Source organism: Anolis sagrei, chromosome 3, assembly GCF_037176765.1.
Source record: "Anolis sagrei isolate rAnoSag1 chromosome 3, rAnoSag1.mat, whole genome shotgun sequence".
Taxonomy (NCBI): domain Eukaryota; kingdom Metazoa; phylum Chordata; class Lepidosauria; order Squamata; family Dactyloidae; genus Anolis; species Anolis sagrei.
In genome coordinates, this window is record NC_090023.1 from 31,394,342 (window position 1) to 31,411,009 (window position 16,668).

Here is a 16,668-nt window from a genome sequence, read left to right on the forward strand (position 1 = left end):
CCAAATTCCCTGAGATGTGGCATTTCCATTGCAAAGAGAAGTGTCAGTGACAAGCCATCTCTATTGTGTCATGGAGAAAAATAGAAATATTAATAATAATATTACATGAAGCAAATTAAGGAAAATCAACATCTCCCTTCCTTCTCCCCTAATAGAATTCAGGTAATTCACAGTATATTTTGTACAAATTGTGCAGCAAAAATAAAACACACACATTCATTCATGCACACACACAAACTGGAGTGTGGTGCAGCTTAGCAAAGTCCATTGTAGTGCACAGATGGGGAAGGAGAGCCAACGCTTATCCACATCAACTGTCAATGAGCCAGTGGTCTTTCCCACTGAGGGCTGGTATATGCACATGTGTGTAACTCCTCTGTAATAAAGACCGTGGAACTTCCAAGTTTTTTTTCTTTCAGGTGCTGTCACTGTGCAGTGGGAGGTGATACTAAGCCTGTTGTGCCCAACACGCCTCCGTTAGGTACAACAGGGCCATTGGTCCCCGTCTGCATGGAGGAGACAGGGCTCATGGGCTCAGAGCCACTGTGCACACCAGCTGCCTGGGATTGCTGCATCTTCTTCTTATTGATCTTCCTTTCCTTGGCCCGCCGGTTCTGAAACCAGATTTTTACCTGTGGGGAAAAGAGGAATATAAAAGAAGTTCAGGTCAAGCAGAGAGTTAGAATAACTAGATAAAACTCTTAGCTAACATCATGTTGTGTTCATATCAATGATGCAAAAACCTAAAAAAAATCAGTTTTTGAGATTATGCATTTTTGAAGTCGCTTCTAACTTGTGGCAATATTTAAGTGACCCTATCACCATGTTTTCTGGGGCTGAGAGTTTATGACTTATCCAAAGCCATCTAGTGAATTTCCAAGACCAAACACAGAATCAAACCATGGTCTTTGGGGTTGTAGCACACTAGGTTAAACCACCAGCTACAGAAAATCTTGTCAACCAGAAGGTTGCCAGTTCAAGCCATGGGCTGGGATGAGCTCCCGCTGTCAGCCCTAACTTCTTCTTACCTAGCAGTTTGAAAATAGCAATGTGAGTAGATAAATAGGTTCAGCAGGGAGGTAAAAGGCACCCCTGAAAAAACATGCCAGCAGTTCAACCAGGAAAGCATTCTCAGACAGCAGGCTCCTCAGCATGGAAAAATGGAACAACAGCACCTCCCCATGGCCGGGTCAAGCACAGCCTCCAGATGCTGGTGATGAAAAAGAGGGAAGCCTTGCCTCTGTCTATGTACTGTCTGTCTTTGTTGCTAATTGTATAACAGCATTGAATGTTTGCCATATATGTATTCTGTAATCCATGCTGTAATATATTATTGTTCACTGCTGTCAAGTTGACTTCAGCCTATGATGTCTCTATGAATGAGAGGTGCCCAAGTCACTCAAATTACTACAGCAGCTCCCTTAATACCCAGGCCATTCTGTGATTAGGGGACTGTGAAATTTGTAGCCCATATAAGCAACCTGGCCTCTACTGATACCAAGTGCTATCATCATCAGGTTTTCCTAACCAAATTCTGAATGATCAAATGTTTCAGCTTCTATCTTGGAATCCAGAGCCCAATTCCCCTTCCCAATTTGCTTTGATTCAATTGGATTGAATAATAATGACTAGATTAGTTTATATCCCACTTTTTTTTCCAATTCTGGAGCTAAAATGCAAAATGTTCAAAACCAGTTATATGTACTGCAACAAAAGAGGTGGATTTATATCAACAAAAGCACATGCAAAATTTTAAAAAGCATGTTAATCTTAATAGCTACTAAGCTTTTCCCCTTCTATTTTCCTGTGTGTGTGTATATGTGTGTGTGTGTGTGTGTGTAGAGAGAGAGAGAGGTGTTATTTTATAAGCAATTAACCAATTTATAGAATTAAAACAATTTAAATATCAATTAGTCTGTACTTATTAGGATGTTTGGGACTCCAGCCTTTTCTGTACTTTATTGTTGCCTTCCTTGATTGAAACTGTGGGGAGTTTCATGAAAAACTGGGAATCTGAAGCTTTCCCACTCTAAATTTTTCAATTTAGGTGTCAATCTTGGTGAACCTGATGCCCTGCAAATTTCTTGGACTAGAACTTAGTGTGACCCACAAATAATGGTTTATCCAGCTCAGGATAATAGCCTGTTGTTGGCCACATTCAAAAAGCAACAGCCTAGGAAAGATGCTTGATTATTAATAGGAGCCGTGAAGTCCAGCAAGCAACACTTATTTTGAGTAAACATGCAGCAGATTGGGCTGCATGACCATTAATTACCTTGTCCCCCTCTCCACCGGAAAAAGGACAAGCAATAGAAATGTGTAGAAAGAGGGTGGGCTCCTCATAAATTCCTGAGAATCTAAGCTCTCATCTTCAAAGCAAAGAGATAACACGGTTTTAGAGGAAGGAAGGGATGGGTCAAACTTTCTGGTTATGGAAATGATCATCTTATTGGTAGCATGAAGTTCACACCTTCTTAGTACATTGTACCATTATCCTGGGTGAGATAAGTCTTATTGTTTTTCATTACAAATATAGAAGTATATGAGATGCTTTCGAGTCACATCCATTTCAATTAGAGTGTGTTAGCTAAGTCTATTTGAACGTTTTGAAAACTCTGCACTCTGAGACTAAACTTGTCCTATGGTATCTGTTCCAACATACTTCTTCCACTGAAAATTTAGGAAATGGAGGGTGGACTAAAACATCCAGAATCCTGCAGCTAGATGTGGCCGTGCATACTACGTGACCATGCATACTATGTGAGAGATAGCATTTTCAGGCTCTGATTCCACTCCTTGGCTGAGTTCTGAGCAAACAAGTTCTCCAGGTTGGAAAGGAAAGCTTTTGTTTATCACAGTCAACATACAATTTCTGATTCCCCCCTTTTGACTCCTAGGACAAGTATATGTGTGTTTGTGTGCACGCATATATAAAGGTAAAGGTTTCTCCTTGACATTAAGTCTAGCCACTCTGGGGACTGGTGCTCATCTCTATTTCTAAGCTGAAGAGCTAGCGTTGTTCATAGACGCCTCCAAGGTCATATGGCCAGCATGACTGCATGGAGCACCGTTACCATCTGCCAAAGCGGTACCTATTGATCTACTCACATTTGCATGATTTTGAATGCTAGGTTGACAGAAGCTGGGGCTAACAGCGGGAGCTCACAACTCCTCCCAGATTCAAATAAATAAATTATTGGGGTTTACAGTTAATGAAGAGAACTTAATTAAGCTTTAATCACATATATATTTAACTGTCACATGCAAGAGTTAAAACATAATAAAAGTAGAATGTTCACCTGAAGTACAAATGGAGGGGCAAACATGATAATTACACATATGCTCAAAAGTGTGGACATGTATCCAATTTATTGTAGAACAAATGTAGTGGGGTGGGCAAGAGAATTTCAAACCACTAGATGAAAAGCTGAACCAAATGGCTTTCTTTTTTCCAGGCTGTATGGCCATGTCCCAGAAGCATTCTCTCCTGACATTTCACCCACATCTATGGCAGGCATCCTCAGAGGTTTTGAAGTCTTTTGGAAACTAGGCAAGTGGGTTTTATATATCTGTGGAATGTCTTCACTTCCCTAGTTTCCAACAGACCTCACAACCACTGAGGATGCCTGCCATAGATGCAGGAGATGAGGTGCTTTGAATGCAATTTTCCTGCTTCTTGGCAGGGGGTTGGACTGGATGGCCCATGAGGCCTCTTCCAACTCTATGATTCTATTATTCTAATCAAGGTGGTCAATTGCAACATTCACACTTGCCTCAAGCAGACAAGAGTTCTTTCTCCCACCCTAGACATTCCACAGATATGTAAGCTCTACTTGCCTAGTTTCCAACAAACCTCTCAACTTCTGAGGATGTCTGCCATAGATGTGGGTGAAATGTCAGGAGAGACTGCTTCTGGAACATGGGCATACAGCCCAGAAAACTCACAGCAACCCAGTGATTCTGGCCATGAAAGCCTTCAACAAGCTGAATCCATAAACTACACTGTTAAGTATGAATAGAACCATCAATTTAGACTTTAATTTTTCTGGGGAAATCGAACATCCATAAGTCCAGAATCCACAAGCGAGCATGCAGAGGCGGCCCTAGGTAATTTTCAATGGTAAGCAAACAGTATTTTGCCCCCCACCCCAACTAATCACTGATATATATTTTCTGTTCATTGTGGGAGTTCTGTGTGCCATATTTGGTTCAATTCCATCATTGGTGGAGTCCAGAATGCTCTTTGATTATAGGTGAACTATACATCCCAGTAACTACAACTCGCATATGTCAAGGTCTATTTTCCCCCAAGAGCGCCTCAAGAGCGCTCCTGGGCAAAATCAACTATACTGCAAATGCTTACTTTGCGTAATGGTTGAGCCGCCCCTGCGAGCATGACTACTGGCCATGTCTGCTGGTGGATTCTTGCATTGTAGGTCAAAAAGGGTAATTTTACAATCTGAACCAGGTAACGGCTATGTACATATTAACACAATATATCTTAATGGAATAATATTTGCCTTTTTCAAAATATCTAACAAAATTTAGATAAGTATATCATGCAATACATGTTTTATTTACCCGTATATACTCGAGTATAAGCCGACCCAAATATAAGCTGAGGTATCTAATTTTGCCACAAAAAAACTGGGATAATGTATTGACAGGATTATAAACCAAGGGTGGGAAATGCATCAGCTGCTGGTAAATTTCAAAATAAAAATAGATACCAATCAAATTACATTAACTGAGGCATCAGTAGGTTAAATGTTTTTTTTAATATTTACATAAAGCTGTAATTTAAGATATGACTTTCCAACTTTGAATAAATCATTATTCTAACCTTCAATGTAAATGTGCTTACATATCCTTCCAATAATAATGAGAGTAAAATAATAAATGCAATAATAATAGAGTGAAATAATAAATGTAATAATAACAACAATAATAATAAAGTAATACATGTAATAATAAATAGAGTAAAATAATACATGTAATAATAATAATAATAATAATAATAATAATAATAAAGTAAAATAATAAATAACCTTGACCCGAGTATAAGCTGAGGGAGGCTTTTCCAGCACAAAAAACAGGTGAAAAACTTGGCTTGTTCTTGAGGATAGATGATAAATCACAGAGAATGCACATTCAGCTGTGGAAGCTGACTCCTACTAAACCAAGCCATCAGCCCATCAAGATCTGTCCACTTCCATATTTGTCTATGTCCACCTTTCCAAACCAGAGATCCTTCAGGTTGTAGAATTCAATGTTTAGAGCTGGTCCAATAATTCTCCAATACTAAGACAGTCCCTGAATACCTCTGAATATCAGTTACAAAGACTATGAACAAGAAATATTTTTTCCACTATCCTGCTAATGGATTTTCTATGGATACTGGTCACAGTGCAAACAAATATTTTGACTACACTGATTCTGCTTGTTCCTAAACCACTCAAAGAATATCTGATGGAAGGTTCTTTCCCTTTTTTTGTCGTTTCAGGAACGACTTGAGAAACTGCAAGTCGCTTCTGGTGTGAGAGAATTGGCCGTCTGCAATAACGTTGCCCAGGGGACACGCAGATGATGTTTTTATCATTCTTGTGGGAGGCTTCTCTCATGTCCCCACATGAGGAGCTGGAGCTGATAGAGGGAGCTCATCCGCCTCTCCCCGGATTTGAACCTGCAACCTGGATTTAACCCATTGCGTCACCGGGGGCTCCCATAGAAGTGAGGGACCTGCTTGATTGAGCATTCCCAAGCCTCACCAACATCAGAGGGAAGTTTTTCTTTTTCTTTTTACTTGAAGAGTATGCAGACACTCAGAAGTTGGGAGACTAATGAAAAATTCTGGAAGATAGAACTGGGAAGACAAAGCACCCCTCTCCCTCCCTCTGTGTGTGTGTGTGTGTGTATAATACAGTAATAGTAGCAGAAAAACAGACAAGAGACAACATTCTGTGTAGTTTTTGTGAGTATAGAAATCAATGCAGGAAATATTAAGATGATAAGTGAGAGGGGGAAAGAGCAAAGGCATTATTTACGTAGGAGCTTGGCTCAGAACTAATCCTGCCTTTGCAGGAAACTCAAGGACACCCGGAACAGGGGCGGTATTCAAATGTCAGAAATGCATGCCTCTTGGACTTTGAGAACTAAGGTGCAAGGATTTTGCAAGAGCTTGAGAGAAGGCAAGTGCCAGAATGTCTCTACTGATAACTGGAGTGGGATAAACAAACACCTTGCTGAACATGAAGGTACACAAAGCAGTCCAACAAACCATTATTCAAACTGGATTAACTTGCACACTTGGACTTAAGATGTTTGTTCCAAACACCTCTATATAAATATGGGCACAATCCACAGATTCCATAGAGATCAAAGGAATGTGCAACAGTTTCCAAACCTGCAGTATCGTCTTTTGGAAAATGTGTGGTTGCGGTGCTAAAAGTTTGTCATATATATTATTTCAATGACTGCAGCTACAACGAAATAAACTCACCAAGGACATTTGTGTGCCTATAAGACAAAAACGGGGCTAGGAAAGAATAGTAGCTCACCTGGTGAACTATGTGTAGGAGGTTAGATTTTAATAAGGGATTTTTTACTCCTTGTTTATCCATTCTTAACCATTCCTTTCCATTATAGAGGCCGTGGTGGTGCAATGGGTTAAACCCTTGTGCTGCTGAACTGCTGACATGAAGGTTGGCAGTTCAAATCCATGGGTTGGAGTGAGCTCCTGCTGTTGGCCCTAGCTCCTGCCAACCTAGCAGTTTGAAAACATGCAAATGTGGATATCAATAGGTACCACCTCGGCAGGAAAGACAAAAGGACATCCCATGCAGTCATGCCAACCACACGACTAGGAGATATCTACAGACAATGCAAGCTCCTCATCTTCGAAATGGAGAAGATCACTTCTCCCAGAGCCAGAGATGAGCACCACCTCCAGAAGCTGGAAATGAAAGGAGAAGCCTTTGTCTTTGTCTGCGTTATTTGTGTTTCATTGTATTTCACTGTAGCAAGGCATTGAATGTTTGCCTGTGTCTGTTTATATGCTGTAATCCACTCTGAGTCTCCTCAGGAAGAAGGGTGGGATATAAATAAAATGTTGTTGTTATTTTCTATGATAGCTTACTGTAATAAAGAAAAGAATGTATTTTCTGACTGTGGACAAGTAGACCATCAGTAACAAATTCCCCACACAGATGGGATCATAGAAAGTCCTTTCCACGGGAGTGCAGGATGAAATCTAAAGGCATTCCATTGTTTTTTAATTGCCCATTGTTCATGCTAGCACTAAATTCAAGATTTCATCCAAGCACCAAGTTTCATTTGTTTCTGGAACACAGTCTGATGGTCTCATTGGTAGCTGGCCAAGTGTGCTCTGGAAAAGTGTGCTCTATGAAAATTGAGAACTCTAGAACAAAAGAAAATGGAAGAAGAGATAAGAAGAGAATGTGGTGGGGACAGACTATACTGCCTAAAATTACATTCTTCCACAGACTGAAATTCTCAGAAGCACCAGATCCTGTATTAACTTAGAAGCTTAGTAGGGTCAGCTCTGATTAGGACTGTAATGGAAGACTGGAAATGAATCACCGGTGCTGCAATCTATATTTCAAAAGAAATAACCACCTGCAAGTATTGGTTGGCCAAGAAAACCCATGGAATCCATGAGGTCAACAGAAGACTTGAAGGCATGTGTACATGGACACACACATCCTTCTCCTTTTCAAATTTCTGCCCAGGAACCAAGTCCTCTGAGGAAAAATTAACAATATTCATAATTCAGGACCAGACAACTTAACATTCTCCAGAATTTTTTGAATCTGAGATCTCATGTAGCTTTATCTAGAGTGGCTAGTAGTAGTTAGAAATAATAAGAGCCATAGTCCAACATTTGAGAGATCCACACATTGCCCATCATTGCTGTGTTCAGTAATAAAGGGCAAATAATTTTTGATTATATATGAAGGCACAAACATCTTGATTAACATAATGTAATTTGCTGTGAACCCTGACATTAGAAATAATTTCTGGGCTAATGCTCTTGCTTGAAGCTTTAGACCAGCAATTCCCGAGTCTTCTGGGTGTTTTGACTTCAGCCCCACAACCACTTTGGTCAATACCTAGAACTTCTGAAATACAAAACACCAGGAGTACTAGAGTTTGGGAATCACTGCTTTAGATAAAGACACCCAGTGTCCAAATATTTTTTGCTTAAAATTCTCAAGTGTAAGTCCAGAGGAATAATTTCAATTTCCTCAATTCTCAGATGATGTCTAATATATAGTCACCTTTAAAATGGATATGTCCTTGTCTTTCACAAAGTTGCTCATACATCAGGAGTTTTTTGTTGGCTTTAATGTGGAATGGAATACTTTGCTCAGAATATACACAGAGACAAAAATTAAAGGGTTTTTTCGTGTCAGGAATGACTTGAGAAACTGTAAGTTGGTTCTGGTGTAAGAGAATTAGTCATCCGCAAGGACATTATCCGGATGTTTTTATGTTTTAGTATCTTTGTCGGAGGCCTCTCTCATGGGGAGCTGGAGCTGACAGAGGGAGCTCTCCCCAGATTTGAACCCACTGATATCGGTCAACAGTCCTGCTGGCACAAGGATTTAACACATTGCGCCATGGGGGCTCCAAAAATTAAGTTTTATAAATAGGAAGAGCCAGACTAGATCTACATTGCCATATAATCCAGTTACAAGCAGATACTCTGGAATCAGAAACTGGATTATATAGCAGTGTAGAAGAGGCCTCAGTGTTTTCAATTATTATAAATTAAAATTAAATGTAGAATTACATTTTAAAGTCTCCCATATGAAAATGAAAGCTCGTGTTCACAATTTCTGTATGACAAACATTTCTAGTCATTTACTGCACTGCAACAAACCCAGATTTTCCTTATAGTGTCTACTTGGCCAGGACTTGCAGCTAAATCCTAGGTCTCTAACAAATATCTTTATTTGACAAAATTGGTTTTATTTTATTTCATACATCTACCTAGAAAGACGATCCAGGGCTTAATAACAGAGGACACATTTTCAGTGCAGAAGATTCTAACTTCAATCCTTTTTATCTGGAAGCAAGATTGGAAAGCCCTGGATAGCTCCTCCAGGTTCCCAATTCTGAAATACATGGAACAGTTTGGAAGAATTCCCAGAATACCCCACCAACCCAACATAGCTAGTAACATGTTGATTGAGAGATTGAGGGAACTATAAGCCAAGTAGGTAACTTTCCAAACTGTGATGGGCCAATGGTCTAAGTATCATGAAAATTCATTCCAAGAGCAGACTGTAATTTGGACTTTGATGGACCTATGTTATATATTTTTAAAAGTCATGAAGCTTTTTTCAGCTCAAGCACATTGGCCTAATTCAGCCTCCCTGACTTTTTGCCCATTGCATGTTACAGATCACAGCTCCCAGAATCTCTGATCTTTTGCCAAATTGGCAAGGACTGATAGGAGCTGAAGTCCAAAACATCTGGAGAACCTGGGTTGGGAAAGGATGGGTCAGCTAATAACCAGCTTATATCACTCATTGTTTTTGTGTGCCTTCAAGTCATTTTGGACTTAAGATGACCCTAAGAGTAACCTAACATTTCCAAAGGCATTTGCCATTGTAGAGTGATATAAGATTTAGTATTTGCTTGTGTGCTTACCAGTCATTTTCAAGTTATTGTGACTTTATTGGTGGGGTTTTCTTGACAAGATTTGCCTTCTTCTGAGGCTGAGAGTATGTGACCTGCCCAAGGTCACCCAGCAGGCTTCCATGGCCAAGTGGGGATTCAAACCCTGGTCTCCATAGTCGCAATGCAAGACTCAGACCATCACTAACCACATTCGAACCCTCTATACCACACTTTGGCCCCCAAACGTTACAATGCAATGAACCAGCAGAATTCACACCTGTCTCTCTGATAATCCCAGAGTGGCTGCCAGTTCAGCTTTCCTCCGGATGGTGATGTAACGACTGTAGTGAAACTCCTTCTCCAGTTCCAGCCGCTGGTGATCTGTGTAGACCACCCGGTACTTGTCTTTCGTCCTGGTTTTCACTGAGGAGAGAGAGAGAGATGAAGATGGTCAAAGAAAATGCACCATGAATCCTTTTGAAGCCACATCAATGAACTATTCCATTTGACTTTGGCTATTCCCTTCTAATCTAAAATATGCTCATTGGCCCTTCTGAGTGAGTCTCTTGCAAAAGGGGGTTTCTGGTGACAGTTGGATAAGGAAAAGACTACAGAAGATGCATGCCCATCCAGAGGCTTAGCTTTCTGCATTTTCTAAATTCAGTACCCAGTTTTTGGAACTTAGGTATTTATCACCTCCCATGACACTCCCCAAACAACAGTTTTGAACAGCTCTTTCTCCTTCTTCCTGGTAGTTTAAATTATAAACCCTCAAATGTCTGGCTTGGAGAGGAAGTGATTTTCAAACAATGCACGCTTGTAAAAAGTCAGCAGCTGCTGAGTTTATGGTCCCTAAATTAAACACAACACACACACACACAGAGACTCAAACCAACTCATGTATATGCTGTGTGAATGTGTGTGCTAGCTTGGTGTGTGTAGGTGTTTATATGCATATATAGAGAACAAAGCAGCACTGGGATAGCCGTAATTGGATCCATTGTACAAACCATTCCTTGGAATTAAATCCCAAGAATTTTAACAGAACCAAATGACCAAATGAGCAATGCAGCAGAATTTTCTGTGCTGAGGATACATATGGGATGCAATCTAGACAAAGACTTTTGAGTGTCATTGAATTCTAAGCAAGTGTTTTAACTGTTTTTCATGGTATCATGAGCATGGCACAAATTTTCTTTGCAATCAGAAAAGGGGAAGAATAATCATACAAAAGCATAGCAATTCCTATTTCACCGGAGTTTGTTTACCTTCTGATGGATTGGGACCACAGCCCTCTTTCATGTTTTCAAAGGTCTCTTTCACTTTAACTGCCATGAATCCATTTTATGGAAACATGAGATTTGTAGTTTTATAAAGTATTTAGAATTCTTGGCCAAAGAAGTCAAGTGCCACCACAAACTACAAATCCCAGGATTATGTAGGATGTAGCCATGGAAATTACAGTAGTTTCAAAGTGCTATAACTGAATGAGACTTTCTCAACACACACAAATATATACCTTTAGGTTTTAATACACATTTTTTTTCTTGAACTAGTACTAAACAGCAATCATGACAAAAAAATATTTCAAATAACAATAAGGATGGCTGTCAAATATTCAATAAGCTAAATGGAAAGCAATTAATATGCTGATAGTAATCTTGTTTCTCCAGTTTGGAATTAAATCCCCACAATAAGATACATTTCCAAATCCTATTTGTACAGTTGAGCAATTTAATTTCAGCCTCTCTATTCTCCTCCTCTATGAAGCACAGCTTCAGAACACGATTCAGTCTATAATACTTGGCCACTTTAATCCTCATGTATTACAAGTGATAGGGAGAGAGTGAAACATGTGCCAGCCTGGGTGGAGTGTGAGTATCCAAATTTTGGGGAAATTTATTGAAAGATCAATAATTAAGTTGCTGCACACTTCTGGTAACAGAGCTTTATTCTTATCCAAGGCCAAAATGTGAAATGGTCTCAGGACTGCGTATCACAGTCTGATGTACCCAACTTCAATCAGTGCTGGCCAACATGGGCAACAGCAGGGTTTCAAAACATTTGAATATCACCAAGTTGTCCAATTCCTTTTTCTATCTGAGAGGTATTCAGATAGCAGGTCCAAATTCCAGGAAATGCTTAATATATTGTCTGCAACATTTCTGTATGGTGCTTAAATGCAAGTATCTTTAGTAATCATTATTAATTTTTAAAGAAATCTCTTTTCCACCAACACTTAGACTGTAGTAAATCTGCTAGGCTGAGCGCAACCCTCTCAAAGCAGGGCATCTACCAGATATCATATTTGAGTTCAAATGCTATATAAATTTTTATTTGAATGGTGGGACCTAGGTATATTAGTATGCAATATCATATTTTATATTAGTATGCAATATCATATTTAAAGGGATTGCAGTTTTATCTTCCCTCCTCAAATTCCCTGGGATTCTCTTCCAAGTGCAGGTAATTAGGATGTAAATATCAGCACACAAGAAAAAGACTGAGATGTTTAAATCAAGACCCAAAGATCTGGTCCTGTTAGATTGCATTCTTTATTGTGTTCTAGGCCTTTAATCCCATTGGTTTCAAAATAATTTAAAAGGTAAGGTTTTGTTTATTATTTAAATACCATTTATATTACAGAAGCAAAATATAACAACAAAGTGCCCACAATTCACAAATAGCTTCAACTCAATTCAGGAGACAGCTAGTATGGTATAGTGATTTTTTGTGTTGGACTACAGAAGGCCCTTGGAAGAAAAACTCCTGTCTGCTCTTGAGGTAAGTTACACTCTCTTAGCTTCAGATGAAGGCAATAGCAACCCTCCTCTGAACCAATCTTGCTAAGAAATCGCTTTAGGGTTGCAAATATTGCAGTGGTCCTCAACCTTCCCAATGACGTGACATATTGTGGTGACCCCCAACCATAACATTATTTTCATTGCTACTTCATAATTGTAATGTTGCTACTGTTATGAATTATAATGTAAATATCTGATATGCAGGATGTATTTTCATTCACTGGACCAAATTTGGCACAAATACCCGATAAGCCCAAAATACTGGTCAAGTTGGGGGGGGGGGGTTGATTTTGTCATTTGGCAGTTGTAGTTGCTGGGATCTATAGTTCACCTACAATCAAAGAGCATTCTGAATTCCACCAATAATGAAATTGAACCAAACTTGGCACACAAAGCCCCCATGACCAACAGAAAATACTGGAGAGGTTTGGTGGGCATTGACCTTGTGTTTCGGAGTTGTAATTCACCTATGGATACCGCTGTGAACTCAAACAATGATGGATCTGGAGCAAACTTGGTACGGATACTCAGATATTCGATATGCCCAAAGTGAACATTGGTGGAGTTTGGGGAAAATAGACCTTGACATTTGGGGGTTGCTGGGATTTATAGTTCACCTGCAATCAAAGAGCATTCTGAACCTCACCAATGATACAATTGGGCCAAACTTTCCGCACAGAACCCCATGATCAATAGAAAATACAGTGTTTTCTTATTATCTTTGTGACCCCTCTGGCACCCCTCTTGTGACCCCCAGAGGTCCTGACCCTCAGGTTGAGAAACACTGATATATTGGAAGGACTTAAATGGACACATCAACAAATTTCAGGAGAAATAAATAATAGGACCTAAGCATCCTAAAGGACTTGGACTTATCTTGGGTCCTTTCCACATATCAAGGTGGAAAATCCCACGTTATCTGCTTTGAACTGGAATATATGGCAGTGTGGACTCAGATAACCCAGTTCAAAGCAGATATTGTGGGATTTTCTGCCTTGATATTCTGGGTGATATGGCTGTGTGGAAGGGCCCTTGGAAGTTAAGCAAGGTCAGACACAGTTAGTACTTAGATAGGAGACTTCCAGGGAATACCAGATGTTGTGTGCTACATTTCAGAGTAAGTATTTGGCAAAACCACCTCTGAGTATTCCTTGCTGAAAGAAACCCTATGAAACAAGTTGAGGGGCAACTAGATGGCACATATACTTAGCAAGGTAACCTTTATATCCAAAGAGATGCTTATATTAGGGTTTTTTCATAGTATAAAGAGCAGTGGAAGTAAAAGGAGTCTTGAAGAACTTCATTAAATGTCTGAGGGCCCTTCCACCCAGCCACATAACCCAGAATATCAAGGTAGGAAATCCTACAATATCTGCTTTGAACTGGGTTATCTGAGTCTACACTGCCATGTATTCCAGTTCAAAGCAGATATTATGGAATTTCCTGCCTTGATATTCTGGGTTATATGGCTGTGTGGAAGGGCCCTGTGCAGGAGCTGAGGAAGGGAGTCTCTCATTTGGTATTAGACATAGATTGAGGTGCTGGGTTTTAGCCTGCCACTTTTGGTCTCTTGCTTGCTGAGGTGTTCCTGCGACAATGTATATCAGGCATAGGCAATCTTGGGCCCTCCTTCCTGGTGTTTTGAACTTCGACTTCCCAGGATTCTGAACAGCCTCAGGCCCTTTCCTTTTCCTCCTCAGCTGCTTAATTCTGGGAGTTGAAGTCCAAGGGCCCTTCCACACAGCCCTATATCCCAGATATTCACTCAGATAATGTGGGATTTTTCTGCCTTGATATTCTGGGATGTAGGGCTGTGTGGAAGGACCCTAAAACACCTGGAGGGACCAAGTTTGCCCATGCCTGGTGTAGATGCACTCAAATTCCCTTCTGCCTCAGTTGTTCTGCTGGGGAAGTGGAGTAACAGCGGTAGACCCTTTGCTCGCCCTCCTTCTGGTTCAACTTGTTCTCCTGGCCAATATGTCTCCCCACAATCTACAGCCTTTTTTTAAAGGAAGGGAAAACATCTGAGGTGATCCGCCTTGTTCTGGCCGTAGGCTAGCGAGTAAGCAAGTTAGCAAGCAGGCTGGCGAGCTAGAGGTAAACAAAGCCAAGGCACACACCCCCCCCCCCTTTTCCCGCATCCCCTCGACAAAAGCTCCCTGCGGAGAAGACAAGGCCGATCAGAGGGAAGTCCCCTGGAGCCAGGCAGGAGCTACAAGTCGATCTTATCAAAGGCCCTCCGGAGCCTCCCCTCCGCCCCCGAGACCAGCATGACCCCCTCCAGACCCTCCACAAAAGGCGGCGGCGCTTTCATCCCAAACAACAACTCCCAAACAACAAGTCTCCCACGGAGGGAAGAAGGGGCGGACCACTCCAAGGGCATCCGCACTAGGACGAAGGTTGCACCTACACCGCGGAATGAATGCAGTTGGCCAACACTTGAGCTGCCAAGGCTCAATGGTAGGAAATTTTGGCCTGCATAAATAGGGGTCTAGTGTTGTCTAGATCCAGGGAAGTCATGCTACACTGCCTTGGTCAGACCACAGCTGGAATACTGTGCCCAATTCTGGGCACCGCAATTGAAGGGACATGTTGACCAGCTGGAACATATCCACAGGAGGGTGACTCAAACGATCAAGGGTCTGGAGAACAATCCATATGAGGAGCGGCTTAAAGAGCTGTGCATGTTTAGCCTGCAGAAGAGAAGACTGAGAGGAGACATGATAATAGCCATGTATAAATATGTGAGGGGAAGTCATAGGGAGGAGGGAGCAGGCTTGTTTTCTGCTGCCCTGGAATGACTTCAAACTACAGAAAAGGAGATTCCACCTGAACATTAGGAAGAACTTCCTAATTGTCGAAGGTTTTCATGGCTGGAATCACTGGGTTGTTGTAGCTTCTGAGGATGCTTGCCATAAATGCGGGCAAAACGTCAGGAGAGAATGCTTCTAGAACATAGCCGTATAGCTTGAAAAATCTACAACAACCCAACTTCCAAATTGTGAGAGCTATTCAGCAGTGGAACTCTTTGCCCCGGAGTGTGGTGGAGGCTCCTTCTTTGGAGGCTTTTAAACAGAGACTGGATGGTCATCTGTCAGGGGTGCTTTGAATGCGATTTCCCAGCTTCTTAGCAGAATGGGGTTGGACTGGATGGCCCATGAGGTCTCTTCCAACTCTAGGATTCTATGATTCTGTGAATCTGGAGAGTTGTCTTTTTTACAACGCCTTTAGCCTCATCAAAGGAAAAGGAAAGGAGAGGTGGGAAGAGAAAGGGGTCCGGGTGCCTTTCATTCGGATTGCGGTGGAGGGAAAGCTAGTTGCCTCACTCCATTTCAAGGCATGCAAGAGAGCACACTGCTGGGGTGTTGGCAGTAGTTTGAGGGCTGGAGCACCATTCTGGGAAGCAGGGGTGCATCCCAAAGTTTGGCAGGACTTGAACCGCCATGGCTCAATGCTACGGTCCTTGGAAGAGAAGGCGAAAGAACGTGTAAAACTACTATCGTAGCTTTTGCTGTGAGAGAATTGGCCATCTACAAGGACGCGTCCCAGAGGATGCTCGGATGTTTTGAATGGCGTTGCCTAGAGGACACCCAGATGTTGTGATGTTTTACCATCCTTGTGGGAGTCTTCTCTCATGTTCCCGCATGGAGAGCTGAAGCTGACAGAGGGAGCTCAACCTACTCTCTCTGTCGGTCAGCAGTCCTGCTGGCACAAGGGTTCCAATCCTCTTTACTCCACCACAGAAACCACTGAGTAATCTTGTGCCAGTCACCACTTTTCAGCCTCAGAGGCAAGCAAAGCCAAGCTCCCCCCCCCCCCCAACAAACCATGCCAAGGCTTGCTTTAGGGCTCCAGCCTCGGAAACGACTTGGAGGCACACAACAACAACAACAACAACAACAACAACAACAACAACAACACAATCCTGTTTCTCACTTCTTCATTGGAGTTGACTTTGGTTGAATTATGGGGAAGCACAGCAATCTTCTCTGCCACTTTGATTGTGCTTTTCCTGCATGGCAGGGGGTTGGACTAGATGGCCCATGTAATCTCATCCTACTCTATGATTCGGAGCCCCCGCCCTCCCCGTGGCGTCAAGGGAGAGCGCGGATGAGTTCCCTCTGTCAGCTCTAGCTCCCCATGCGGGGACATGAGAGAAGCCTCCCACAAGGATGGTAACACATCAAAAAAACATCCTAGCGTCCCCTGGGCAACGTCC

General features: G+C 41.6%; 1 protein-coding gene across 1 annotated transcript in view; it reads right to left on the bottom strand.

The window, feature by feature from the left end:
- Positions 1-425: 425 nt before the first annotated feature.
- CDX2 (caudal type homeobox 2) overlaps positions 426-16,668 on the bottom strand; it is a 28,155-nt gene continuing 11,912 nt past the window's right edge. The window contains exons 2-3 of the mRNA XM_060767145.2: positions 9,923-10,068; positions 426-632 (exon numbers count right to left, since the gene is read on the bottom strand). Of these exons, the coding sequence (XP_060623128.2) occupies positions 426-632; positions 9,923-10,068 (353 nt within the window). The remainder of the gene's footprint in view (positions 633-9,922; positions 10,069-16,668) is intronic.